The 25,687-nt window shown below is 50.2% G+C and overlaps 10 protein-coding genes across 10 annotated transcripts; 7 read left to right on the top strand and 3 right to left on the bottom strand.

Moving 5' to 3' along the window:
* Window positions 1–248: 248 nt before the first annotated feature.
* On the bottom strand, window positions 249–2,858 carry ASPZODRAFT_43650 (hypothetical protein; the record flags this gene model as incomplete). Its single annotated transcript, XM_022728340.1, has 1 exon — window positions 249–2,858. A coding segment is annotated over one exon (2,610 nt), but the record flags the coding sequence as incomplete, so codon positions are not given.
* A 1,151-nt stretch (window positions 2,859–4,009) lies between these two features.
* On the top strand, window positions 4,010–5,061 carry ASPZODRAFT_64609 (hypothetical protein; the record flags this gene model as incomplete). The annotated part of the gene is made up of 2 exons (XM_022729248.1): window positions 4,010–4,149; window positions 4,209–5,061. The coding sequence occupies 2 exons, from the start codon at window positions 4,010–4,012 to the stop codon at window positions 5,059–5,061; spliced, it is 993 nt and encodes a 330-aa protein (XP_022581338.1).
* An 87-nt stretch (window positions 5,062–5,148) lies between these two features.
* Window positions 5,149–6,800, bottom strand: ASPZODRAFT_64683 (hypothetical protein; the record flags this gene model as incomplete). The annotated part of the gene is made up of 4 exons (XM_022729253.1): window positions 5,149–5,500; window positions 5,557–5,687; window positions 5,761–6,271; window positions 6,337–6,800. 4 exons carry the CDS (start codon window positions 6,798–6,800, stop codon window positions 5,149–5,151), a joined length of 1,458 nt encoding a protein of 485 aa, XP_022581337.1.
* Window positions 6,801–6,992: 192 nt separating this feature from the next.
* ASPZODRAFT_131718 (hypothetical protein) lies at window positions 6,993–9,346 on the top strand. The gene is made up of 5 exons (XM_022722824.1): window positions 6,993–7,170; window positions 7,237–7,989; window positions 8,046–8,511; window positions 8,597–9,101; window positions 9,176–9,346. Exons 2-4 carry the CDS (start codon window positions 7,241–7,243, stop codon window positions 8,936–8,938), a joined length of 1,557 nt encoding a protein of 518 aa, XP_022581336.1. The 5' UTR covers window positions 6,993–7,170; window positions 7,237–7,240; the 3' UTR covers window positions 8,939–9,101; window positions 9,176–9,346.
* A 1,848-nt stretch (window positions 9,347–11,194) lies between these two features.
* ASPZODRAFT_131715 (hypothetical protein) lies at window positions 11,195–13,296 on the top strand. The gene has a single exon (XM_022722823.1). It carries the CDS (start codon window positions 11,516–11,518, stop codon window positions 13,199–13,201), a length of 1,686 nt encoding a protein of 561 aa, XP_022581335.1. The 5' UTR covers window positions 11,195–11,515; the 3' UTR covers window positions 13,202–13,296.
* A 246-nt stretch (window positions 13,297–13,542) lies between these two features.
* Window positions 13,543–14,927, top strand: ASPZODRAFT_131714 (hypothetical protein). Its single transcript, XM_022722822.1, has 4 exons — window positions 13,543–13,824; window positions 13,891–14,253; window positions 14,299–14,343; window positions 14,400–14,927. The coding sequence occupies exons 1-4, from the start codon at window positions 13,639–13,641 to the stop codon at window positions 14,607–14,609; spliced, it is 804 nt and encodes a 267-aa protein (XP_022581334.1). The 5' UTR covers window positions 13,543–13,638; the 3' UTR covers window positions 14,610–14,927.
* Window positions 14,928–15,869: 942 nt separating this feature from the next.
* ASPZODRAFT_131713 (hypothetical protein) lies at window positions 15,870–17,478 on the top strand. Its single transcript, XM_022722821.1, has 6 exons — window positions 15,870–16,336; window positions 16,416–16,549; window positions 16,609–16,761; window positions 16,815–17,015; window positions 17,062–17,187; window positions 17,255–17,478. The coding sequence occupies exons 1-6, from the start codon at window positions 16,092–16,094 to the stop codon at window positions 17,296–17,298; spliced, it is 903 nt and encodes a 300-aa protein (XP_022581333.1). The 5' UTR covers window positions 15,870–16,091; the 3' UTR covers window positions 17,299–17,478.
* Window positions 17,479–17,969: 491 nt separating this feature from the next.
* Window positions 17,970–20,413, top strand: ASPZODRAFT_1835693 (hypothetical protein). Its single transcript, XM_022727198.1, has 3 exons — window positions 17,970–18,543; window positions 18,621–18,952; window positions 18,998–20,413. Exons 1-3 carry the CDS (start codon window positions 18,451–18,453, stop codon window positions 20,307–20,309), a joined length of 1,737 nt encoding a protein of 578 aa, XP_022581332.1. The 5' UTR covers window positions 17,970–18,450; the 3' UTR covers window positions 20,310–20,413.
* Window positions 20,414–20,578: 165 nt separating this feature from the next.
* Window positions 20,579–22,475, bottom strand: ASPZODRAFT_65373 (hypothetical protein; the record flags this gene model as incomplete). The annotated part of the gene is made up of 4 exons (XM_022729300.1): window positions 20,579–21,808; window positions 21,868–22,221; window positions 22,274–22,288; window positions 22,344–22,475. The coding sequence occupies 4 exons, from the start codon at window positions 22,473–22,475 to the stop codon at window positions 20,579–20,581; spliced, it is 1,731 nt and encodes a 576-aa protein (XP_022581331.1).
* Window positions 22,476–23,732: 1,257 nt separating this feature from the next.
* Window positions 23,733–25,652, top strand: ASPZODRAFT_131709 (hypothetical protein). The gene is made up of 4 exons (XM_022722820.1): window positions 23,733–23,858; window positions 23,911–24,054; window positions 24,107–24,154; window positions 24,225–25,652. Exons 1-4 carry the CDS (start codon window positions 23,781–23,783, stop codon window positions 25,296–25,298), a joined length of 1,344 nt encoding a protein of 447 aa, XP_022581330.1. The 5' UTR covers window positions 23,733–23,780; the 3' UTR covers window positions 25,299–25,652.
* Window positions 25,653–25,687: the final 35 nt, after the last annotated feature.

The following is a 25,687-nucleotide window of genomic DNA, read 5'->3' as shown; positions in this document are numbered from 1 at the left end:
CCTTCTTTAGAGAGAAATTCCACGTCGGCTCCCGCATCGATCAGGTCTTGAACCATCTCCTTTTTCCCAAGCTTTGCTGCAAGTTGAAGTGGAGACAGTCCATGCTTTTTACCCGTGATCTCAAGATCGATGGATCCCAGACTGAGGAATGGCTTCAAGATCGACGGCTCAACTCGGGCTATAAGGTCAAATATGATGGACTCTTTTTTGGAGTCAGGTTGAAGAAATATTTCTATTTGTTGCATTGGCAGAATTTCGAGGACTCCTTTACTGCCCCTGAGAAATGCCACCCGAATGGGAGAACCATAACGTCCCCCAGAAGAATTGAGATTGGTGTATAGGCCTCGTTGCATTCCAGCTTTCATCAGGTTTGCCAAGTCGTTCTCAGCAAGAATATATACGAGCCTGGCCGAATCTTTGTATCGTCGTACTTGGTGCTTTTCAAAAATATTGTGCAGATAAATCCAGCTTTTCAGTGGAAAACCGTCAACCCAGGAGTCTTGTTGAATTCCTTCGCCCTCCGCATCATCAGCATGCTTGATTAGAAACTCCACTACATACGGAAGTAATGGAAATTTCTCAGAGATCTCCTTCCGAAGAACAGCTGCTTCATGACTTTTTGCGTCTGGGAGATTAGGCCATCCCGCGGGATGACTTTGTACAACCATCGCCATATAATTGTCGCAACAGTGTCTCAGCAGATCGTGGCTCGAATGCGCAAGTCCGACCTGCAGATCAACAAGTAAACTCTGCATCCCACCGTCTCTCAGAAGGTAGTCCCGTACGGACTCATGGATGAATTGAGCATTTGGCCTTCGAGACTTCGATAGCTCGGCCAGTCCTTTGGATGAGCTCAAAATGAATCTTCTCACTGACTCTGTATCTTCTGGTGGCTCCGCACTAGACAGCTCTCTCACGTCTCGAGATTGAATAGCAAAGAATAACTCGAAGGGCGTCAAAGGTCGTTTTGAATACAGAATCCATTGCAGACAAACAAACAAATCTTCCAGATTGTCCCGGTCTCGTGTCAAAATATCTTTGAACAAATCATTAAGTCCACTCGGAATCTCCCGGAGCTTCTGGCGAAGAGCAGCCATTCGGCCATGATCATAAGCCTTTCTCAGAATAGGGACAACAAGGACAACCCAAAGAAAGATCCCCGATGACTTTCCAAGTACTTCTGCTTTCACCTCCTCAATTTTTTTGCCCTTGATGCTTGAGAGTTTGCTATTCAAGTATTTCGCAAGATCTTCACTGTGGCCGTCTTCATCATCCAGAATGATCTCCAACCCTGTTTCAAGACTGATGTGTGGATAATGTCGACTAGAAAAGCATATGTAAAGACGTGAAACGCGGTGATCTGACATGTCACCAAAACTTGAGAGGAAGTCAACCATGTTCCGGATTTCATCCTCGTCGCATTCATCGAGAGCATCAATGAAGCACATCACTGACTGATCGGTGAGCTGCTTTATTGCTTGTAGAAACAGATTTTGCAGGATTTCGATACTCCAGTCAGACCCGTGGGTCCCTTTGGCGATAGAATTAGAATTGAGGGTGACCTGGAGATCAGGCACGGCTAGAAGCAACTGGAATAACAATGAACGATACATCCCGATTGTTGAATTTTCGAGATATTCTCCTCGGGCGTTGAAGAAGAATGAAATGATCACCTTTTCTTTATTTTTCATGGCTTTGCGCGCATTTTCCAAGGTATACTTCATTATTGTCGATTTTCCAGCACCAGGCTTTCCCTTGATCCAGAGGAAGCCATGGTGCTCAGAATATTTGTTGAAATTCAGCCAGTTCTGATATTTCAGATTATCAAAGAGCCATTTGCACGTTTGAGTGTGGGCAGTCTTTATCGAAGCATGACGTGAATATATCTCATCAAATTCCAAGGACTCCAGAAGCTCCTTCCTTGAGGTTGGTGTTTTCTCAGACCAGATTCGCGGACTGTCGACCTCCTTGGCTTGGTAACGATGGGGTATGACACTGAGAAGCTCTTTGGCGTATGCAGCTGCTGACACAGCTGCGTATTCCTGCCATTGCTTGCTCTTATGCGAATCTGCGTAATCACAAATACCACGAATCGCAATGCTAGGGAAGTTGTCCATCAATCCGGCAGCTTCCATTTCGAAACAAAGAATCCCTAGTTCCCGGGAAAACTTGTCCCTTGTCTTCGCGTCCTTGATTACCTGGTTCCCAGATGCGATAGTTCCATAATGGACAATAGGATTAGTCGAAGGACGGGTAGCCCTGGGTTTGACCTGCGTCTTGTCGCAATTTCTGCACGTAAGTCCAGGGTCAAAGTGGTCATATGATGGGTGGAACAATATATCATGCTCCACTCCAGGATGGCTGTATTTGGCTTTCATGTCGGGGTATTGACGCAGCATTTCTGCGATGAAAGTAGGAATTTGGCCGTCCTTGCGCACCCGGTATTCCGCCTCAAGTTTTGCAGAGGCCGTCAGGAGGAGCGGCGGAGGCTTATTCAATGTTCCTGTTTGTTCAAATCGACCTCCAGACATTAGTTTCCCGTAGTCATATTGTATAACGGCTCCCCGTCCAGGCGAGGGCCTACTGACTACAACATCGCCTAGTCGTATGTCGTTTCTATCTGTAGGTGCACCTCCGCCAATCCCCACCATCAGCCAGAACTGTATGGATGGGAAGCTGAATCGCATTGAGTTTGCAACTGCCGTAGTGGAGGTTGTTCCATATACTCCGCCAGGGAGACAAGCAATCACACAATTATGTCCCATAATTGTCCCCAATGTGTATGTGTTGGTATCGCCATGACTGGTTCTCCCGCAATCCTCGTGAATCTCATCCATCATGGCACGTGCTGCTGCCATTTCGAGTGGCAGGGCTGATATCCATCCGATGGTATATTCGTGTCGAGGAAGACGCCTTCTAGGTGTCCAAAGAGTGGAAATTTGCTCTGAACCGCGTGCTTGTCCATCGCCATCATCGTCTAGTAGCTTTCTTCTTTTAGAGCCATGATCTGATAATTCGAGGCCTCGCCGCCCATTGTCTTCGCTGGGTAATCTTGACATGGTAGTTATTGAAGCCCTCGAACGTTAGTAGACAGCCTATCGCGCAAGAGGCTGTGTACTAGGTATTGAATCGCAAAACGTTGGATATCTGCAACCGCATCCTATTAGTAATTTTCACCTTTTCCTAATGACCGGATGTCTCGATAAAAGGCTGGAACTCACAAGAGGCTTTCTGCTCAAAGAATAAAAGTGACAAGCTTTCTCTTTCATCAGAGTACAGGCAGTTGATTTCTCTGTGTTTCGCTCTTGGAGGGGTTTTAATTACAAGGAACAAGGGCTGGGAAAAGACATGCATAGAGGAGGAATACCAGCAAGAAGAGGATGAACAGGTTACTGGTCTCCAAAACAGCCTTGCGCGCTCATTTTCCCGCCAGGGAGCCTCGCGGGGGCTCAGCCAATGTAATCCTTGTCAAGGCAGCTGCGACCCAACACACTCCTGGTTTAGACATGATGATCGGAGAAACATATTTTCTTTGGCGGCTAGAGGAGCTTAAGTGTATGGTTCTCGAGCTCTGGCAGAGGATTGCCCCCTGAAATGTCAAGACGCTCAATGTATCATCGTAAAAAAGCCTTACTCGATCTCAGCCTCGAACTATTGTGATGGGTGGGGTTTGGCATCGTCGTTGGGACTTAGCATCCCAAATAAGGCGTGTGAATGTCAACTTCTTAGCTTCAGCCACATATTCTGAATTAAAATCTCATAATCTTGATGTTTTATATCTCCGTCATGAAGGAAAACGTTGGGTTGGGATGAGATATTCAAGTCGAGGGTCTTGTGAGAAAATCAATATTACCTGATTAGGAATAGTTCTGACTAGTACTGATACGGTCTAGTGTATCTCAGTGTCACGTATCTCCACGTGACCTCCACCCAACGCGTCGCGTCTGTTTCTACCCGCGCCTCAACGCCTCGACGAATTCTATCGAGCACGACGACGATATCATCAGAAATGATTGAACCAGTTACTATTTCAGCACAGGAGATCCCTAGCAAGCAGCTAGAGGTATCTACCCCACAAAATCATGAAGAACACCAGTATCTCGACCTAGTAAGGGAGATTCTCGACGAAGGGGAGCACCGGCCTGATCGGTAAGATATTTCGTTCTGGATTAATACCAGTATGATCTCGGTACTAAACATATCTTCAGCACCGGAACAGGCACATTCTCGATCTTTGCACCCCGGCCATTGAAATTCTCCCTCAATAAGGATGGAACCCCCGTTCTCCCGCTGCTTACAACCAAACGCGTGTTTACCCGAGCCGTCATCGCAGAGCTGCTGTGGTTCATCGAGGGAAACACATCGTCACTTGCGTTAAGTGAAGCCGGCGTCAAGATCTGGGATGGTAATGGGTCTCGTGAATTTCTCGATAGCGTCGGCTTATCGCACCGTGCCGTGGGTGACTTGGGCCCCGTGTACGGCTTCCAGTGGCGACACTTTGGCGCGGAGTACGTCGATGCGAAGACCGATTATACCGGGCAGGGCGTCGACCAGCTGGCGGAAGTGATCCACAAATTGCGGACAAACCCGTACGATCGACGGATCATTCTCAGTGCCTGGAACCCTCGGGACATACGGAGCATGGCGCTACCACCCTGCCACATGTTCGCACAGTTTTACGTCTCCTACTCGAGGAAGAAGGGTGAGAACCAGGATGGCGAGAAGCCACAGGGTCATCTACACTGCCAGCTATACCAACGATCTTGTGACATGGGCCTGGGTGTCCCTTTCAATATCGCCAGCTACTCTCTGCTGACGCACATGATCGCCCACGTGTGTGATCTCGTCCCGGGTAGCCTCACGCACGTCATGGGTGACGCCCACGTGTACGCCGACCATGTGGACGCCCTGAAGGTGCAGCTCGAGCGCGAGCCACGAGAGTTCCCTGAGCTTGAGATTAGTCGGGAAAAGGGCGGCAGTATCGATGGGTGGAAGATCGAGGACTTTGTCATCAAGGGATATAATCCTCACAAGACGATTGCCATGAAGATGTCTGTATAATATGTATTTCGATAGAAGTATATTTACGAATAGATGAATTACACTGGACCAATGTCCTGGAAGAAGAGTGTCTCACGATTGCAAAAATCACTCTTTGCGAGTCAACTCCTTGGAGTCAACAAGTTCCCACCCCTGATCACCGGATCCAAAAATAACAGCCTTCCCTTGGCTTACGTCCAACCATCCCTTAGCTCGTAGTCCCTCGGCCCCATCTTCCGCAAAAGCAAGATATAAATCCTGCCACGCACGGGACAGCTTGTACTCTTGTTCTGTTGATTCCCCGCGGAACAGGTCATGCGTTCCGAAAATCAGAGGCAATTCTGAGGAGTGATAGGCTCTCATCCACGGTCGGGGAGATATATTCGGGAACGATGATTCCGATGGCGCAGCCGGGTCTTGGTAGAGGTATCTGAAGATTGGGGTGTGTTTGGAGCGGAGCCTATAGAATTGTGAGATAAGAAGAGAAAGAAGAAGAGGGAAAAGGTTCATCCGTACGAGATGGTTTTGTCTGCCGGGTCATCGAAGATCATCTTGGTCAATTTCCGTGAGGCCTCCACATCGCATGACTCGGGGTTATATGGGACGAGGGAGTTCCCTTCATCAGCTGTAGTGCCAATGATGACTGGCTGTAGACATTAAATTAATCAACAAAAATACGAATCGTTTCGAAGAATGGAAAACTCCACAAGGACCCCTCACCACTTTGCTAAATCTCCCATCTCGCAGCCGAGCTTCGTAGTCCTCGCACTCGAGCTCAGTCCGTCCATCAACAATGGGTTGGAACCGTAGTATTGGCTCCGCACCGGTTTTAGTATGTTCCTCGCGGAATTTGGTGAGCCTTTCCGCCGGCTGCTGGCGCATAAAATCCAGTTCAGCTGCTGCGTCACCGCCGGGAAACCCGAGAGATTTGGCAACGAAGCTGAAATGGGAATGCGTCGGATCATTGACGTTCAGCGGGAGCAAGGCCGCGCCCGAGTTGAGAATGACCCCTCGGACAAGGGAGTTGTCGGCATAACTGAATCCATGGCAGTCGACCGATCGGGCACCAGCAGATTGACCCCAGTATGTAAGACGGTCCGGATCTCCCCCAAAGGCACCGATATGTTTATGCACCCATTCCAGACCAAGACGCTGGTCGAGGGTCCCGAGGTTTTGCTCTGTCAGCGGCAACCCTGCTGCATTCGGAAAACCGAAGATGTTCAAACGATAGCTAAAGAATCAGAAATCAATATCAAAAAAGAGAAAAAAAATTATCGCTAAGATCAATCAACATACTTGATGGAGACTACAATGTGTCGCTGGCTGGATTCCACCCATGGCGCTGGGTTCTGATAAGGCACCGTGTTCCCGCCGCCGAGATACGCACCCCCAGTCACCCACACAATAACTGGCAGCGCCGAGGCTGTTCCCTGGGCCTTGTTGACTGCCGCAACCGGGGTCCAGATACAGAGAGACAGGCAGTCCTCAGAGGTAGCATCGTTGATCACGAATTCCCGCACATCCGTGTTGTACGTTGTCTTGAAAACATCCACCACCTGGGGACAAGAGGGTCCGAACTCGGTCGCATCAATAGACGCTACAGGGGCCTTGGGCACAGGAGGCAGCCATCGCCGAGGCCCAGTAGGGGGTTCAGCAAAGGGGACCCCGAGGAACTGGGCGACACGGGGGTATTTGCTGTCAATGAAGCCAGTCGTGGCTCCGATCGAGCAATCGACCGTGATCAGCTCTTTCCCCGACATATTGCTAGTAATTCGTAGGTTTGTGGCTCGTGCAGCTGGTCCAGTCCAGGGGTTGAAGAGGGGTCATCCCAGGCGAGAGTCGTACGGAGTAAAAGCGATCGTCCAAAACCCCCGCCGCCTGCTCGAGGCTAAAGCGGCACTACGCAGAGCGACGGGGCCGAGAGACCCTCCTTCCACGTGCCATGATATTCAAATTATTGTTGCGAACGCCGTATCCTCGATGGAATTGTCGCTCGCTCAGACTGTCGTCGAGACTGAGTTGAAAGAGCGCCACTGTCTCATCACTACCTATCGCTACTGATTCCTACTTGTTATTAACTTGCCCCGGAATCCGGTTAACGGAGGCTGAATGCGGGGAAAGACGCCCAGGGTGATCAGAGACAAGTCTGACAACTGCAGCCTTTTCAAGACAAGACTAATTTATTTCCTGGCGAAGGAGAATGCCGTTCGATAGCCCTTGTGACAGTTGTGCTCTTCGCAGAGTGAAATGCGACAGACAGTTTCCCTGCCACCCGTGTCTGTCACGGTCCCAGGATTGCACGTACCTGCGGATCCGCAAGAGACCGGGTCCGAAAGGTCCACGGCTGGGAACAAGTCTGCGGATCAAGGAGATGCAGAGGAAATACTTGCATGAGCGTATGCCGGCGGCGATATTGGGGATATCAGCGACTGTTTCGAGCAGTGACGCCGGTCAACAGTATCGGATCCCATTATCCGCGTACCTCGCTCAGCTCGATGTCTTTCAAACCCGGCTGTACAACACTTGGCCGATAGTGTCGATCGACGACTTGAAAGTCAGGCTGGTACAAGGAAGCACGGATATGACGGTCAATGCTCTCGCGGCTGCGGTATGTGCGGCAGCCATGGCCCAGTTGAGGATCTTCCATGCTGTGTCGCCAGGCGAGGCCTCCGCGGTGTCCGTTCAAGACTTTGCGAGGGAATGTCTGCATTTCCGGGAACAGTCTGACTATCTTCGGAAACCATCACTTGACGCTTTACTCACATCACTGTTTTTGCACATGTTTTATGCCAATACGGGTCAGATTGTGGCTGCCACTCTCGCGCTGCGAGAGGCCATTGCATATACGCATCTCCTGAATCTCGGGGCTCTTGCGACACTGGATCTGTGTGGTCCAGAGGACAGGAAACTGAGACTGCGAGTGTATTGGATTTTATTTATAACAGAAAGGTCAGTTTGTTGAATGATTCCTTCACCATAACACAGGCTGACCCCCTTTCTTCAAGGACATTCTGCATTCAACACAGTCTTCCTATGACTCTCCAACGAGCAGAAGATACCCCCGAAATCCTGATGGAAGACAGTCAGTTCCCTGGCCAGAAAGGCTTCTCAGCTCTCATTCAGCTATTTTCCCACATTCACAACAGCCTCCTTCCCTCACACTGCTTGACGATGCCAGACATGTCGCCCACTACATACTCACGAACACATATTCTTGACATCCACCGCCAGATTCGCCAGAGCGTGCCGCCCTTCCGCTCCATGCCTGAAGCGCAATCCGTAGATATTGTGGCCACTTCTGCCTGGATCCGGTCTCTCCTTTGGCAGTACTCTGCCTTCCACTTTATGCTTTCCTCCTCTTCTACAGTTGAAACGTTGGCCATTGATTACCCATTCACCATCACCAAGGACTTCTTAGAGTCCCTTTCAGGGATATCAGAGGACTCTATCCGTGCGCACGGTTATGGGATGGTAATACATCAAACCTTTACAGAACCCCTTTTTCCCGGGGGAAACCACAATAAGCAGACAGCTGACACTTTTCTTAATCCAACAGGAAATCAAACTCCTACAAATCTCGAACGCCGTACTAGACATCTTCTCCTGTGCTCCTCACCTTATTAAATTTGAAGCCTTTAGATGCGGTCCACAAGACGCCATTCTATCCCTAGAGAAACTCCTACTGTCTGTTGGAGGAACGGGGTCCGAACAGCTTAAACTGCTACGTACGCGTATGTCCCAGACGGGACTCTGGTCTCAGTCTCTTCGAAGTTTGCATTTTCCGGATGCAATCATTGGGGTGCAGGGAGATGAGTCTCATCACCACCCCCTCTCGAATATAGAAGAGCTAGATGCGGAGTGTCTAGTGATAGGGGAGAACATGGGCTCTGTCTCCTAAAGTCATCTAATCATTATCAGTGTATAGGAAACCGTAGGATTAGGCCTGGTGACACTCAACCACAAGTCCCCAACGCCCTATACTACATATAGTATCTCTCTAGGAGTGTAAGGGAGCAGATCTTTGAACATCTGGGTCATGCTTTACCTAAGGATCCATTCTTGTAAGCCACCAGTCCTGTATGATAACAATGTTCTTAGCGCCTCTATACTAAGATCTCTTCATTTCGTCTTTCAGGCCCATAGGAGATGGTTTAGTAGGCTTCGTTGTAGAAGGCTTTTTCAATCTCCTCGAATATGTCCCCAAAACACGCGTCACAGGATCCCATTCTTCCTCGTATGAATTCCAGAGCGCGATATATTTTCTGGAGTCGAGCAATCTGAAAGATGTCGTCACTCTTGTGTGTGCTGTATTTTTGCTGTATCATTTGAACAATTCTAAGAATCATTCTTAGAAAACCTTCTTGAGGAGTGTTTCTGTTATCATCAGTCCGGCTGCAGTGTGCATCGTACTGCAGCTTAAGTTCATCACACTGCTGTTTCGCCTGTTGGAGAGCTCGCTCATTTCTGTAGACTACCCTAGTTGATGGCAGCGTAAGACTATTCAAGGTTTGCAGGATAGACTCTTTGCAATTGATGATTGGATATTTCCATATATTTCTCTCAGGTCGATAGCCATGCTGCCCATCCTTCTTCCTGCCGGGGAGTGTATGAGATTCCGGAGAAGCATGGTCTTGTGTTGAAAGCATGGTAGAATTTTGGTTGCAGCATGCCTTATCACATAGAGCAACCACAATCTCTGGGCTGATTGGCATGAAGAGATGTGCGCGCAGCTTTCTGTCATCCTGTGTAGTCTCTAGCCTTCCTTCAGGTCGAACAAGAGGATCACCAAGCAAGAACTCCATCCCTAAAGGTGCTTTCCATATTTCTAATTGCATTGGTGCAACCAAGGTGCATAATTGAATGGCGTTGTTCAACGTTGCATTTGTTTTTGTGCCCGAGGAAGTAGCTTCATCATCATCACAAATAGGCTGTGATGACAAAATTTGCTCAAAAGGATGTTGAAGGAGATACTGTAGCATCTCCAACCATTCTCCACGTCTAGCTTCCACTGCGTTTGCATTTTTCCCCAATATATCAGGAGTGGGATTTTGGTGTATGATGTGGTTTCGAGACACCTTTGTCCGAAGAGAAGAGACAACAAAGAACTTTTTGATGCTTTCGACATCACTGTCGGAGAGCATCACAGTACTTTCAGATTTCTTCATTCCGGAAAACGCTCGACCTGTATCCGCCTCCAACTTCATAAGGAGTTTCTCTATGTCGTCTTGGCCGGCACTCGTCCTATATAGGTTGAGCTCTCCAAATTCGACATCTAGGGAGGTTGTTTTCGACGTGTCGGTTGGAAAGCTGTAAACGTTTCTCTCGAAGTCAGTAAAGAACGAGGCATCATTGAGAACAATACCACAAACATATTTTTCCCTTCAGCAAAGGGCTTCAGGATGAACCGGGGAAGGTAGTGCTGATATTGGGCCTCCGCCATCTTAGTATCTGTGGCTCTCTTTATGAATGAAGGGGCCTTTTGGACACAATGCTCCTGTCATTACCTTTGTTTCATAAAGAAAAACAATGCCCTTTTATAGGCGAAAAGAACCCCTATTTCACAAAGGTTGACTCATTGGGAGCCCTCGTTTTGGCGAGAGGATCGGCGCCATCTCCAGGGGTATAGCAAATATTTCGTTCTAATTGGTCTTTTGCGTGATTCTTAGATATCAACAACTCGCTAGTGACTCAGTCAGTTTGAATAATATGACCTGTCTGTCATTTTCATCCGATTTAATTTCATTCTTGAGGGAGAAAAAGGAGCGGTGAGAGAATTACAGGGTTCAGAACACTCACAGGCCTACGCGTCCTCCGAAATGGGTAAATCCTGAGGTCAAAGATACGACCCATTTTCTGGCGCAACCCTGATCTGCTGTGTTGTACTTAACTAAAGACTAGCCCTGAGCGCAGCAATCGGGGATAGTGAGAAGAAACCAGGTTGAAAGTCTGATACTGTAGTTAGAAAACCGCGAACTCGCCCTCCTAAATTGTTGGCGTGTGTTTTTGCGCAGGGTTTGACAAGGCTGAACCATATCACGTGCCCAGGGATAGACCCAAACAGGCAGTCGCACGGACTCACCCCAACACCAGCGTTTGCAATTGCAAAATATTTCTTCTCAGGCCGAACACGGCTCCTTGACGGGCTTCACTGGCTGGTCATGGCAGCTGTTCTACCTTTTCTACCCTGTTCACATCCTGGCCACTTTGAAAATGTCCCTGTTCGACAGGACGCCCAAATTCTAGCGAGAATTGCTGCGAGAGTTCAGGCGACCACTCACAGCCACAAATAACGAAAAACCGCACCAATAGACAAAAGATTAGGATATGCTGTGCTATTTGGAGGACTTGACCTTCAAACCATGGGGAAAGCGATGGGAGGACGGACATATAAGGACGTCTCTACCCCCCTCGGTTGTTGTTTGAAGGTAAACTCATCCTCTAACTACACACGATCTTCCTGACTCATCTTTGAAGTATGGATAGCAAGTCGACCAGCTATGTCAATGATAAACTCGCCGTGCCCGCGCCATCGCTGGGTGCCGACACAGTGGGGATCGACGACGAACTGCTCCTGAGAATGATGGAGCATATCCCCGACTTTCGCGCAACCGTGCAAAAGGCTCAGCATGCAACGCAGTTCGAACACAACCTTACCAACTGGGAGGCTATCAAGCTGTATCCCAAGGCTGTCTGCTTCTCCTTTATCCTCTCGCTTGCGCTCGTCATGGAGGGGTACGATACCTCCTTGTTAGGGTCGTTTTACGCATACCCAGCCTTTGCAGAGCGTTTCGGCGTACTGGCGTCCGACGGCACCTATCAAGTGACCTCTAAGTGGCAGTCAGGCTTGCAAAATGGTACGCAAGTTGGCCAAATTCTGGGATTGATGGTGGCAGGAATGATAGCCGACCGGGTGGGCTACAAGAAGACAATGCTGGGGGCATTGATCCTGTTGGTTGGCTGCATCTTTGTGCTGTTTTTTGCCCAGAACATTGGCATGTTGTTTGCTGGGGAGGTGCTCTGTGGTCTGCCGTGGGGGGCTTTCCAGACGCTGACAACCACATACGCTGCGGAGGTCAGTCCAGTGGTGCTACGGCCCTACCTGACAACCTATGTCAATCTATGCTGGGTCACTGGCCAGATGATTGCAACAGGTGTTTTACGTGGTCTGCTCAGTGTCTCTGGTGAGTGGGCATGGCGGATTCCTTACGCCATTCAATGGGTTTGGCCTGTCCCAATCATAATCGGGGTTCTTTTCGCACCGGAGTCTCCCTGGTGGCTTGTCAGAGAAGGACGACACGATGAGGCTCGCAAGTCGCTCAAACGCCTCACTACCGCTCATTATCCCGACTTTGACCTTGAGGACACCGTTGCGATGATGGTTGTCACGGACGTACAAGAACGGCTCTCACGGCAAGGTGTCTCGTACTGGGACTGTTTTCGGGGAGTCAACCGTCGTCGAACCGAGATCGTCTGCTGCGTGTGGATGATCCAAGTTTTCTGCGGTGTCTGGTACGGCGGAAACATTGTTTATTTCCTGCAACAAACCGGGTTCACCTCTGTCCAGTCCTTTGACTTTGGCCTCGGTACAAATGCCATCGGCTGGATGGGCACCGTTTGCTCCTGGTTCGTGATGCAATATTTTGGTCGCCGGACCCTCTACATCACCGGCCTGGCAGTCATGTTCTCCGCTTTGATGATCATCGGCTTCATGGGCATTCCGTCCTCGAGCTCTGCAGGCATCAGCTATGCCTCTGCTGCGATGATGATAATTTTTGTCTTCACGTACGACATCACGGTCGGACCTGTCTGTTACTGCCTTATTTCCGAGATTCCATCAACCCGGCTGCGCATCAAAAGCGCTATCCTCGCCCGGAACTGCTACAACATCGCCACCATCATCGCTAACTTCCTCAACCCACCGATTCTGAACCCGACCGCATGGAATCTCAAGGGCAAGGGCGGGTTCATCTGGGCGCCTTTCTGTTTGGCTTGTTTGATCTGGTGCATCTTTCGACTTCCTGAACCCAAGGGCCGCACTCCCCCGGAACTTGATGTCCTCTTTGAACAAAGCGTGAGTGCAAGGAAGTTCTCAAAGATGCACGTCGATCCATTCCGCTCAAACAATTTCATCATCGCCTCGGGTTCCGCGGAGGAGCGTTAGTCTAGCATTGGTTCCTGTTTGCATAGCAACGGGAGAGCAGCAACAGCTAGTAGTAGTTATCATATTGTATGGAGATGATTCCCAATTTATATGGCTCACTTCTTCATAAGACCCCTAGTGTCGCGTGCCTGGACTCGAGCATGGGTCATAATTTAAGCTGTCGTGGATACGCACCAAATTAGCGCCAAGAGCGATCTACAGAATGGTTTGAGTTTAGGACAAAGATGAGACATGATTGGCCCTGCTAAAAATATGGCCTCTCCAGCCACAAGAAATGTTTGGTTGGTTTGTCATTTTAACGAGGCGCAGTGCGTGGCATGTGAAACGACGCGTAGGCCTTGACGCCGCATTGGCAGATATAATAACTCATCCCTCTCCCAAACATTACACAGATACAGATACAACCAGATACAGATTCTCGCTACATTGAACAAGTTATGGCTCCGGTCTACGAGACCTCTTTTTCCAACGCAGGACTCGCTGCTCGCGATGTACTCGTGCGGCGAGGGCTTTCAGTCGACCACACACAAGCAGTCACGCTGGGGATCATCGGCGCTTACGTTGTGGTGATTGCGCTTCTATGGAATCTCCCGTATGTGAGATGGTCATTGTGGCCGTTCAAGGTATGCCTTTTGATGAGAATTTGCTTTTGGTGGGAGTGGCGAGACTGGCGAGTGCTAACCGCTTAGATGCTGGTGATTGCCTTCCACGAATTCGGACACGCCAGTACAGCCATGTGCACGGGCGGGCACGTCCATGAGATCAAGCTCGACCCGCGCGAAGGGGGGGTGACGCATCTGTCGGGGGGGATCAGCGCGATCACCCTCCCTGCTGGATACCTGGGGTCATCGCTGTTCGGGGCGTTGTTGATATTCTGTGGGTTCGATATTGTGGCGAGTAAAGTCGCGAGTTTCGTGCTCGGGGTTTGCTTCCTGTTTACCCTGTGGTGGGCGCGGAGGGACTGGTTGACTATCATGACTGTCTTGCTGGCGGTGGGGTTGCTGGTTGCTTGCTGGTTTATTGACCATGCAGAGCCTTTGCGATTTGTTGTGGTGAGTCATGCACCTACAGTTGGTTTGGATTATGCTAATAGACAGCTCTTCATTGGTGTCATGTCTTCTCTCTACAGTGTGTGGGATATTGTATGTATTCTTTATTCCTTTTCTCTCTGTGATTTTCGACTCTTCTAACAACCTAGTGTGACGATCTCATTCTCGACAAGGTCAACAAGTCCGACGCCAGTCAGTTCGCCAAGCGGTACGGAGGATCGTCACGCTGCTGGGGTATTGTGTGGTTCTTCATCTCGCTGATCTTCATGGTCATCGGCATCATTGCAGGCATTGCTGCCTTTCCTGAATCCTTCAGCCAGCAGGAGAAGGATTCGTCGCATTTCATTCCCACGCGGTGACGTTACGACTTATGACAAAACATTCGATTGATTATAGCTGTTATCTGATAATGAAGTAACTAAGCTAGTGGATCCTCTATCCTACTTACCTCGGTAGTTATAGTATTCAGTCGCTACCTACCTGCTAGCCAATGACATCCTACAGTCACTGCTTGTTCTAGATCGTGAATCTATCGGATAGATACCGGCCATCGGACTAGGAGATGATCTCTAACTAACTAATTAGGTTGATTACAAGCTGGAGTCGATTCGCACGTGGCTTCCCGAGGACTATTAATGAGCTATATTACGTTTAAATTAAATCTCAAGCCATACTCCATCCCTGGTTTCACATTTCCCACTATTGAACGTGGCAAATTGACAATAGGTTATACTTCGGACCAGACCTCGCCTAGAATAAAGTCTTGGCTAGGTACCTAGTAATATTGACTAGGCTATTACCTAGTGGTAACGACTAGGCTATTACCTAGGTACCTAATTAACAATTCCTCCGTAGCTAGCGTTGGAATGGCTGAGTTCGGGCCGGGCTTTGAAGTCTACGCTGAGCCCTGAAGAAGGAGGAGCCTGGAGGCTTGAAAGTTGACCCTCCCCCTAACACGTGGCTTAGTGACACATCAACAGAAGAAAAGATCAGCGGTGGATATCAATTTAGCAAGCAGCCTCCACATACGTACGGAGTACAGTATACACTGTCTACTGTCTAGTCTCGGTACTCCTCCGTATACTCGAACACATCATGTTCGCAACCAAGCCGTCGGGACCCTCCATAGATCTAACATGATCAATTCCTCCATCTTGGTGCATGTGGGCCGAAGTTCATGCATAAGTACTCCGTATACTAAGCTACTAACTAGTTATGGAGTACCCATAGTGACTGTTAGTTAGCTAGTAGTTAATCACTACGAGAGTATAGTGATTAGAAGCTGGGTACCTAGGTACCTACCTAGTAGTACCTACAGGTAAGTTACCTACTACGTACCTACCTAGGTAATAGAAAGAATACCAGTATCGCAGGTACCTTACCTACCTAAGGTACCTTAGTACTGTAGTACCTACCTACCTAGCTGTAGAGGTAGTAATACCAAAGTACAGCAATACATTAGGTACCTTAGTAAGTACCTAGTACAAAACAGATAACCTACAGCCAATCAGCGTCGAGAACCCGCCCAGGGCCAAAACGTGGCCGAACGCGCCGCTGGAAATGGCCGGTGGGTCGTGCACGGCCGCAGCCACTGAGTGTTGCGCATTGCAGCACGTTCTCGCAGGCCTCCAGGGTCTGGCAGTCGCTATAAAATGATGACGGGACAAGCGGGGGGGGGAAAGGGCAGGTGGTGAAGGAGGGAAAAACCGGCATGGAAGGCTCCCTACCTGGGCGGTTATAAACCTATTCGTTTAAGAAAGGAGCTGAGCGGGCGATGATCTTCGCGCAAAGCACCCTTGCCAGAATAAGACTATGAGTTAAAAAAGCACACAGACGATGCGATGAGCCTTCGCTACGACCCCGACGACTGGCCGCTCCCCTCGCCCTCCCGCCGCGCCTCCAACCGCACCAGCAGCGTCTCCTCCTCCACCGTGGACTCGGAGACCATCAGCCTGCTGTCGCTGTCCAACTTCCCCCCTCCGCCCGTCACGCCGGCGACGTCGCCGGGTATCGCCCCGCGCAAGGCCTCGTGCCTGTCGTTGCTCGATGAGACGGTGCGTCTCGAGCTCAATCCGTCGGTGACGATGTACGTTCTCTTACTGTGCTCTCTTTACATTATTCTATGCGTTTTTTTTTTTTTTTTCTAACTCTTATTCTATTCATAGCTCCTTCGTTCGCAACAGCAAACTGTTCAAGTTGCGGTATACCTTCATCGACGTCGTCAAAGATTCCACCGGCACGCTACGATGTCTCGAGCTCGGAGGGGGGATGGGGCAGTCCAGTGCCTTTCTACACAGCTGTACGACTACTGGAATCGATAGATGGTTTATTTGCTTCGATTGTTTACTGACGACTTAGTCCAAAATACGAAGCTACCAGTCCCACACGTCGAACACCCAAAGCTCCCGAATGAACCTTCTCTCCGCGTCTCCTTTCTGGACGAACAGACCGTCCAGTCAGGCACCACCGTCTTCACCACCCAACTCGCCTACACCTTTGATACATGGATGGGTGAGTCTCCCAAGTTTGCAAGTTTGCACTTTTTCCTTGGACTCACTTTGTAGACTGTGTCCGATTCCAAGAAGCGCTGCTCGCTTCCAAGCTCGTCTTCATTGCCGGTATCGCCGAGGCTCGCTCCAAGGGCCGCGGCGAGGAATGCATCAGCCAGAACATCCGGGTGCTGTGCGGCCGCAACGACAAGCTTGTCCTCCTCTTCTTCGCCAACTCCCAGCGAAAAGAGCTCAAACGATATATCTCTATACCAAGTAGGCAGTCACGCACCTACATGAAAATAGAAACTAATTGTTTCAGTCAACTGCATTGAGAGCTTCCACCCCGGAAAACGGGCGGGTAAACCCGTTGTCTTGACGCTCCAACCCAACTTTGACCTCCTCACGCATATGAAGACTTTGCAGATCGAGTTTCTCGAAGACAGCGGTATGTACCTCGGAGATCCCCCTTTCGGCGTTCAGTCCCCGATAGTCAACTGATTAGTGCTCGGCAGATCGACTCCGATTCTGCGACTTTCTGAACCACCAACTACGCTAGTGGTCTTGCATGGTACATAGAGAGCATGGCTGGCGTTTGTTTCTTTTCTTCTTTTTCCTTGGCATGACATACCCACCACTTTTTATTTCGCTTAGCTAGATTTGTAACGAGCACGTGGGAAGAGTGTACCTTTACCTTCTTACTCTACCTATATAATATAAACTATAATCAACCATAGACACCAGTTCTTGTCCACCACTACTTACTTAATTTATCTCTACTACCAAACAGGTACCTACTATTAAGAGAAGCTGGCATGTGTAAGAGGACCCAGGACCATGATGGTAGGTACCTACTATGGAAAGAGGTACTAGTAGTACCTGGTAGCAGGCATTGTACTACTAATGAAAGTCCTCCCTGATTGGCCCCTCGCACCCATCCATTTCTGGCATGCAGTAGCGCCCAGGGTCCGTGCAGCATGGACTAGGTACGGTCTAGTACAGATGTGGTAAGTGTCGGATCCACCCCGACGTCTGGCAGCCGGCGATTCTCGCACGTGCAGCCAGGGGGGGTCACCGGGGCTGGACAAGGCCGAGGCGCATGCTGCAATGCTCGTCTGCTGCTGGACAGTCACTTAGTACTAGGGACCTTATTAGGTACACCAAGGTTTCTAGTTTTATTTTATTCTATAAACTCCGTACTGTACTCCGTAGTAGTAGTAGTAGTGTTATCACCTGATGCCGGCGAGTCGGCTGCAGTAAAATCACATCATGTCAAACCACTTGCCTTGAACTGCTCCTAACCTGTTGGTCATTGCTTTTGGCCACCTCCTGGCCTCTCTCTCTTTACGGTGTATCCCCGCCTGCTAGTCAGGCCCCCCCAGTTCTGTACCTGGTACCTCCCACTACCACTACCCTACGCCTACCCTACGCCAACGCCAACGCCTCCTCCTCCTCCTCCTCCTCCTCCTCCTCCTCTTCCTCCTCTTCTTCCTCTTCACTTCTCCCACTCTGTCACTCTTTTGTCATGCATCGATATAGTCATCAATAACTCACATCATGGGCAAGTTTCGCAGCCGGTTATACAAGACCGACCGGGCGCGGGACTTTGATCACGAACAGGTAGGTAGTGGGATTAGAATTACCACTTCACCAGAGATTTGGTGATGAGAACCTACTGACACTCTATACTACATAGGACCGCCATGTTCGTATGCGTCAGATCTACGAAACCATCGACCGACAAGGGTTTCAATGGGTTGTCGTTCTCGTAGCCGGTGTCGGCTTCTTCCTCGACGGATACACAGTGCGTTACCTACTCTAGTCTATACTTTTGTACGAAGCCGTCTTTTTTTTTTTTTTTTTCAGAGGCTCATTTTTCAGCTCTTCGCTAGTAATATCGCCCTTCCTATGATCCAGTATGTCTACTGGCAGGATGATACCTCGTCACGGCGCACCACGCTTATCAACATCGCCACCCTGGCGGGCACGCTACTCGGCCAGGTCGCATTTGGCTTCCTCGCAGACAAGAACGGCCGCAAGAAGATGTACGGCGTCGAACTGGTCATGCTCATCACCGCCACCCTGGGCGTTGTCATGGCCTCCAACGGTACCCACAACAGCATGAGCATCTACGCCTGGCTGCTATGGTGGCGGGTGGTTGTCGGGATCGGTGTGGGCGCTGACTATCCGCTCAGTGCGGTCATTACATCTGAGTAAGTCTACTTTGCTGCTTTTTTGAGTTTTTTTCTGACTTTCAGATTTGCTCCTACCAAACACCGCGGCCGGATGATGGCTACCGTCTTCTTCATGCAGCCCCTCGGGCAGATCGCTGGGAACCTGGTCTCGCTGGTCGTGATCGCCTGCTCGCGGAGTCAAGGGGAAGATGACCTGGTGCGGACGGTCGACATGATGTGGCGGTGGGTGATTGGCATCGGGGTTGTGCCTGGCGTGATCGCGACGTTTTTCCGCTTCATCATCCCGGAGTCCCCGCGCTACCTGCTCGACATCGAGGACGACCCGATCAAGGCCGAGTTCGATGCGACGACCCTGTTCAACGACCCCGTCACCCCGTCCGCCTCCGACATGATGGACGGGTGGAACAATATCCCGCTGCCCGCCCTGTCGCTGTCCGGCGTGCGCTCGCTCGACGAGGACACGGTCACCTGCTCGCCCGTCGACTACGCTACGCAGCCCGCGACGCTTAATTCGCACTGGCCGCTGCTCAAGGCCGATCTCATCCGCTACTTCTGGACCGAGGGCAACTGGCGCATCCTGGCCGCCACCTCCTTCTGCTGGCTGCTGCTCGACTTTGGCTACTACGGCATCTCCTTCTCCAGCCCGCAATTTCTAGCCAAGACCTGGGGGTCACTGCATCTGTCCGGCCCGGCCCCCTCCTGGGAGACGGACGACCGCGCCAACGCCAACGTCTACCTCATGTTCATGAACACCTCCATCCACGCCCTGGTCATCCTCAACGCGGGGAGTTTCGTCGGCGGCATGCTCTTCATCATGCTCGCCCACAAGGTCGACCGCGTCTCGCTGCAAAAGTACGGCTTTCTCATGCTGGCCGCCCTCTTCATCGCCATGGGCGTCATGTTCATCACCGTCCACACCGAGGGCGCCCCCGCCGTCGTCCTCTACATCCTCGGCGAGCTGCTCTTCAACCTCGGCCCAAACGCAACCACCTACATCATCCCCGCCGAGATCTTTCCCACCCGCTACCGCGCCACCTGCCACGGCCTGTCCGCCGCCTCGGGCAAACTGGGCTCCATCCTCGTCCAGCTCTTCAGCACCTACTACAAATTCTCCGGCGAAGGCAACGCCCAGACCATCCGCTACGGTTGGGTCATGATCGTCTTTGCCGCTTGCATGATCCTCGGCGCTGCCGTCACCCACGTCTGGATCCCCCCCGTCCAGCGTCGACAGTCGGGCATCGCCCGCTTCTGGGGCGGCAAACCTGAAACCCTCGAGACCCTGGCTCTCGGCCGTCTCGGTGCTGGCAGCCGCTACGCTGTCCGTAACCAGGCTTCCTCTAGGGGTGTCAGGACGTGGGTTACCGTCGGAGAGTAATCTTCTTTCTTTACCACTTCTTCTTTTATCACATCTTTTATCACTTCTTCTTCTTTCTCTATATATCCATTTTCTTATATCCATTTTCTTATCACTTCTTCTTTTCTCTATCCATTTCATGTATAATGTTTCTTATGATAGATCAGGATACTCTCAGGACACTACAGGAATAAATAGAATATAACATAAGCCATGAAAGTAACAGCCTGTTAGTATGTATAGATGGGGTAGAGAAGTAGGTATTATTACTTACTAGTAGGCACTACTTACTAGTCTACAGGAACAGCCATACCATCTCCCCTCCCATCACTCCCAGCACTATGTACGTCTCCCTGCCGACGAATGATCTGCCCCCGTCCAAAGATATCACGATCCCACCCGGTCAGAACAGTGATATTATGCCCCCTTTGTACCAAGCCGTCGATTGTCTCCTGAGCGATTCCTTCCTCGATATATACCTGGGTGGCTTCTGAAGAAGAAGAACCCACACCTACACAGATCCGAGGTGCATCAAGTGCAACCTGGGGATTCATACCGAAGACGAGCTGGTTGAGTAGCACCTGCACGTGGCCCTGTGGTTGCATGAAGGCGCCCATGACCCCGAACACGGAATGGAGGGATCCGTCTTGTGCGTGTGTCGTCATGGCGGGGATGATAGTGTGGTATGGTCGCTTTCGCGGGGCGAGGACGTTCGGATGCCCGCGTGTCAGGGAGAAATTGGCCCCGCGGCTTTGGATGGTGAACCCGCAGTTTGGAGGGATGATGGCGCTGCCGAACCCGTGGTAGGTACTGTTGATAAAGGAGATGGCGTTGCCCGCCGCATCAGTGACGGCAAAGTATACTGTGTCGCAGGAGTTGAGGGCTGGGCTACGGTTGCCGTGGTGGATGATCGGGGAGGCATGGAAAGGGTCAAATAGGTTGGCCCGCGAGGCAAGGTACGACGACGACAGGAGGTCCGGGGTTGGCGAGTGGTCTGGGTCGGCAATCCACCACGTTCCATCTGCAAAGGCGATCCGGAGACTCTCGATGAGGAGGTGCAGGTACTCTGCTGAGTTGTGTGGGAAGGTGGTCTCGGTCAACGGTGGGATCTGGCCTGATTCCTGCAGTTGTTGGATGATGCCTAGCGTCATCAGGGCGATGATCCCCTGGCCGTTTGGGGCATGTTCCCATACATCGACGCTGTGGCTGGCGGTGGTGAATCGCAGGGATATCGGGCTTCCCTCCTGGCTGCCCTTTGCGGCGTGGTATTGCAGATCCTCCAGGGTGAGATAGCCCCCGAGCTCGTGCATGATCTGGGCAGTTGCCTCGGCCACGGGGCCATCGTAGAATCCTTTCTTTCCATGGCTGGCCAGGCGGCGGAACGTGTTGGCGAGAGTTGGGATCCTCATGATCTCCCCTGGCAGCGGGGCTCTGACGCCCTCCTCTGCCGCAACGTCTTCTTTGAGCATTTCTCGGAAATTCGGCGATGCTTTACGCAGGAAGCCTTCGTTGGCTCGCCACTATCCCCATTAGTTCTGATAATGAGACGATTGACTCATAAGATAGTTGATTAACTCACGTAGTGTGAAGATATTTCCGAGGCTGGAAACCCCTTCTCAGCTAGCACAATAGCAGGATCCAAGATCTGTCTCAAAGAAAGCTTCCCACTGCCAAATTTCTCGACTGTATCTACCCACCCGGCCGCTGCCCCGGGAGTGGTGACGGCAAACACGCTCGTCAACGGGATACTCCCCTCCTCGGTCTCGGACAGGTTCAACTTCCGTCGTACTTCTTCCAGGGTGATGCTTGCAGGGGCGCGTCCGGATCCATTCAGCGCCTGGATCTTCTTCGTCTTGCCGTTATAAAACAGACAGAACATGTCTCCTCCAATCCCGGTGGACCATGGCTCCGTGACATTAAGGCAGGCGGCTATCTTGTCAGGAAGTCTTGCAGTAAGTAGTTGAATATGAACCCTACTAACCAACGGCTACTGCGGCGTCCTGCAAGGCATAATCAGTATTTCTTTTTTTAGAAAATACCTTAGGAAACTCTTACTGCAGCGTTCCCTCCTTGTCTGAGGATATTCTGTCCAGCAACAGCCGCGAGAGGTTGAGTACAAGCAACGATACCATTGAGACTATGCACAACGCTTCGTCGGCTGGCAAAAGGTGTGAATACGCGATCCATTGAGACTCAAAGAAGAGAATAGCCACCAAAGTCTCATCACCACTACACCTGTCCTGAGCCATCTTGTACTCCCATCTTATACTCGGTTTACAGCAAATGCGGGGTCTCCAGATGAGTCAGCATTCACAGGCTTCTATTGACTATAGAGTAGTTAGTTAATTGAGAATGATTGGATGACACGGGGAGACAAGAACAAACTCCGGATGGCTCGTATTAGTTATGAGATAAAGACCTTATATAAACAGCTTGGTCGTCGGTGTTCCTCATTAGACATCTCTATTACAGCAATTAAAAGTCAGCTACATGTACTTTACTATTTAGTAGACAGAGTCATACCATAAGAAGCCATAAGTAAGAACCTCTCGAACACTTGTACCTGGTAATTGAAAGATATCGAGGTTTCAGTCCTGGTTGAGGTGTCACGTGCTCACTTGCCTGGAGCTGCGGAGCAGTATAATGCTCTTTGTACGGCCACTCCGATGCACCAAAGATAGCGAGTAAGAGAGTCTGGAGTACGGGGTACTCTGTGCTTTGTAACTACTCCATACAGATTGCTCTGTACAGACTGCAGAGTATTCCATACCCTGTAAAAGACCTATCTGGTCTCACCTAGGTGGAGACATCTCCTCACGGCTGAATGTGCCTGCACCAGGCTGTGGCTGTGTTGACTGGTGCGCCAATTAGACGCATCTATCCAAAACCATTGCTTTTAAACAGTCCATCGTCACTCTGACACGTCATTTAGACGCGTCCAGCGAATAGATCCGTCCTCAGGGGCTGATTGTTGGATGTTGGAGGTTGGAGGTTGGAAGTTGGACGTCGGAATCTCGGAGAATCTTCAGTTCCCTGTCTAGGCCCAAACAGGCAAGGCTCATAACACCTTTTTTGGAAGGCGCGATACAGCTCCATTTCTTTCCTCACTTTCCTCTCTTTCGTCTCCTCGTCTCTCATCTTCCATCAACGTCCGTCTCGTTCTTCCTCTGGCTTCTTTCCTTGTCAATATCGGACTCTCATTGTGGCAAACCGTTTCAGACGTGTTCAGCTGCAGAGGGAGGGAGCGCCTTGGCGCTTGTACTTCTGTTGAGCGGTTGCAACTCGGTTGGACAAGCAATCCGCCTTGTGCTGCGCCTTGAGCGACGACAAGGATAAAAAGAGATAAAGCGCCTTCTACAGGAAATATTTAATAAATTATCGGCTTTGAGACCCCTCCGCAGCCAACTTTTATTTCTCAACCTTATTACACTTTTGTCTTCTTTTAAAAAAAAAAAAAAAAAAAACAAAAAAAAAGATTTGACTGTGTTCATCATGATTCAAGCCCCGGCCTTTCAGGAACGATTCCAGCAGCTGAAGATTTTCGATAATAGTAAAAATGAATTCATCCAGGTCGGTACTCGCAAGGGAATCGGGGGCGCCAATCTTGACGTGGAATCAATAGGAGCTTATTATGCGCCATCAAGACTTGGAGAATCGATACAGGGAAGCCCAGCTGCAGTTGGAGCGCGAGCAGCGACTGTCACGGTCATTCCAGCAAGATCTCAAAGATAGAGAAGCCGATATCCGAGTGAATAATAACAACATTGTAGGCATTCCGCTCACCAGAATGAAAGTGCTGATCTGACAGCGATCGACAGGCAAAGATGAATTTTGTTTCGGTCTTGATCGATGGCGATGGCGTGCCGGTAGGAATCAGAAGCCACTTGGTTATCAATCGTCGCTAGTTTCTAACCCAAGGTCCTGTCCTCTTCCCAGTTTATTGATGATCTTGTCTCAATGGGCGCCGAAGGTGGTCAGGAAGCGGCTCGCCAGCTGTTAGCATCCGTCTCCCAATATATGGAGGAACTTGAACCCAGCATCAGTAACATCCATGTTTCTGTCCATATATATGCGAATATTCAAGGTCTCGGACGCGCTTATCGTGATGCGGGTATTCTAGACGCTCCGGCCATGCTGGAGAATTTCGTCCGCGGTTTCAATATGGGCAATGCTTCCTGCGACTTTGTCGACGCTGGCAATGGAAGTCAGTGTGCCGATGAGAAACTGAGAGCTAACTTCGAGCGAGCTATGGTGGATCTCCACTGCCGGCATATAATCTTCGGTGGCTCGACTGATAATGGTTATGCGAGGATTCTTGTACCATGCAGCGACCACGATGCTGATAAAGTCACCCTTCTCGAGGGTCCACCTTTTGCTCGAGAGCTGAAAGAATTGGCCTCCAGGTTTCGCCATAAGTCTTTTCCTACTTTATTCCGTTCGGCGAAGATCCCCAACAGAGGTTCGCTCTCCCCGTCAAAGGGCCCCCAGCCACAACTCTCCCCACCTCGGATTCCTTCCACGAAGAGTCCCCCTTTGAGTGTTGCCTCCCCGCCGAAGGTGGCTGTCCAGCCGATCAATTATGCCGGAGTGGCAGCCACCTCACAGGCTTCACACATTCAGGTTATCTATGATCTCAAAACGCCAGCTAGCACTGCTGCCAAATCTCGTGTAGCTCGCAACGCAAAGGGCCAGCGCGTGGACCGGCCTTTGACTTTCAACCAAACTGATTACAATAACATAAAGCCTCAACGATACTGCAATCTTTATCATATTAATCGAAGCTGTCCTGATGAGAGCACCTGCGGACACAAACATGGCCCCAGATTACAGGGACGGCAGTTGGAGGCGCTGAAGCACCTTGCGCGAACGGCACCCTGCCGATCTGGTGGACTCTACTGCAGTGATGAAGAATGCGTCTATGGACACCGATGTGTGTTGACAAGATGCGAACGCGCAAAATGCCGATTCTCAGACGAGATGCATGATGTGGATAGTGTTATCGTGGGATAATCACAGGTACTTCACGAAGTAAACTCAACATATTGGTCATGTTTACAGACTCTATCAAATCTAGGGTTGCAGATTCATTTACTTTTGAAGACCTTTCTTTTTTATTCTATATCGTTCATATATTACCTTGACTCTTCAGCCGATACCTTTCTACCATGACACCTCGATTCATTGAGTCACGGACCTGCTGCCTGACCTCAGGCTACTTCTGGGTCTTTCTACTCAATGACCAAGAGAAGTGGCAGCTTACATGGGCTGATGCCTAGAAAGGTTTAAAAGAGTCTCTCACCCTTGGGGCCCCTGGTTTGATGTTGATTTCTATAACATATCTATCATCTTCAATTTAGAGTACCAGGGAATGATTTTTTATATATAATGTGCACTACCTA

Source organism: Penicilliopsis zonata (genome assembly GCF_001890105.1).
Source record: "Penicilliopsis zonata CBS 506.65 unplaced genomic scaffold ASPZOscaffold_6, whole genome shotgun sequence".
Lineage (NCBI taxonomy): Eukaryota > Fungi > Ascomycota > Eurotiomycetes > Eurotiales > Aspergillaceae > Penicilliopsis > Penicilliopsis zonata.
Note: the sequence above shows the minus strand (reverse complement) of the source record. Positions and strands in the feature narration are given on the sequence as shown.

Excerpts from the sequence above, each read along its gene's own strand:
- ASPZODRAFT_131718 (XM_022722824.1), top strand. The coding sequence starts at position 7,241 with ATGCCGTTCGATAGCCCTTGTGACAGTTGTGCTCTTCGCAGAGTGAAA. Across the intron at positions 7,990-8,045 it reads ATTTTATTTATAACAGAAAG|GACATTCTGCATTCAACACA; the intron begins GTCAGTTTGTTG and ends CCTTTCTTCAAG. Across the intron at positions 8,512-8,596 it reads GTGCGCACGGTTATGGGATG|GAAATCAAACTCCTACAAAT; the intron begins GTAATACATCAA and ends TTAATCCAACAG.
- ASPZODRAFT_131715 (XM_022722823.1), top strand. The coding sequence starts at position 11,516 with ATGGATAGCAAGTCGACCAGCTATGTCAATGATAAACTCGCCGTGCCC.
- ASPZODRAFT_131714 (XM_022722822.1), top strand. The coding sequence starts at position 13,639 with ATGGCTCCGGTCTACGAGACCTCTTTTTCCAACGCAGGACTCGCTGCT. Across the intron at positions 13,825-13,890 it reads GGTCATTGTGGCCGTTCAAG|ATGCTGGTGATTGCCTTCCA; the intron begins GTATGCCTTTTG and ends CTAACCGCTTAG. Across the intron at positions 14,344-14,399 it reads TCTACAGTGTGTGGGATATT|TGTGACGATCTCATTCTCGA; the intron begins GTATGTATTCTT and ends CTAACAACCTAG.
- ASPZODRAFT_131713 (XM_022722821.1), top strand. The coding sequence starts at position 16,092 with ATGAGCCTTCGCTACGACCCCGACGACTGGCCGCTCCCCTCGCCCTCC. Across the intron at positions 16,337-16,415 it reads CTCAATCCGTCGGTGACGAT|CTCCTTCGTTCGCAACAGCA; the intron begins GTACGTTCTCTT and ends TTCTATTCATAG. Across the intron at positions 16,550-16,608 it reads CAGTGCCTTTCTACACAGCT|TCCAAAATACGAAGCTACCA; the intron begins GTACGACTACTG and ends CTGACGACTTAG.
- ASPZODRAFT_1835693 (XM_022727198.1), top strand. The coding sequence starts at position 18,451 with ATGCGTCAGATCTACGAAACCATCGACCGACAAGGGTTTCAATGGGTT. Across the intron at positions 18,544-18,620 it reads TCTTCCTCGACGGATACACA|CTCTTCGCTAGTAATATCGC; the intron begins GTGCGTTACCTA and ends CTCATTTTTCAG. Across the intron at positions 18,953-18,997 it reads AGTGCGGTCATTACATCTGA|ATTTGCTCCTACCAAACACC; the intron begins GTAAGTCTACTT and ends TCTGACTTTCAG.
- ASPZODRAFT_131709 (XM_022722820.1), top strand. The coding sequence starts at position 23,781 with ATGATTCAAGCCCCGGCCTTTCAGGAACGATTCCAGCAGCTGAAGATT. Across the intron at positions 24,055-24,106 it reads GAGTGAATAATAACAACATT|GCAAAGATGAATTTTGTTTC; the intron begins GTAGGCATTCCG and ends AGCGATCGACAG. Across the intron at positions 24,155-24,224 it reads TCGATGGCGATGGCGTGCCG|TTTATTGATGATCTTGTCTC; the intron begins GTAGGAATCAGA and ends TCCTCTTCCCAG.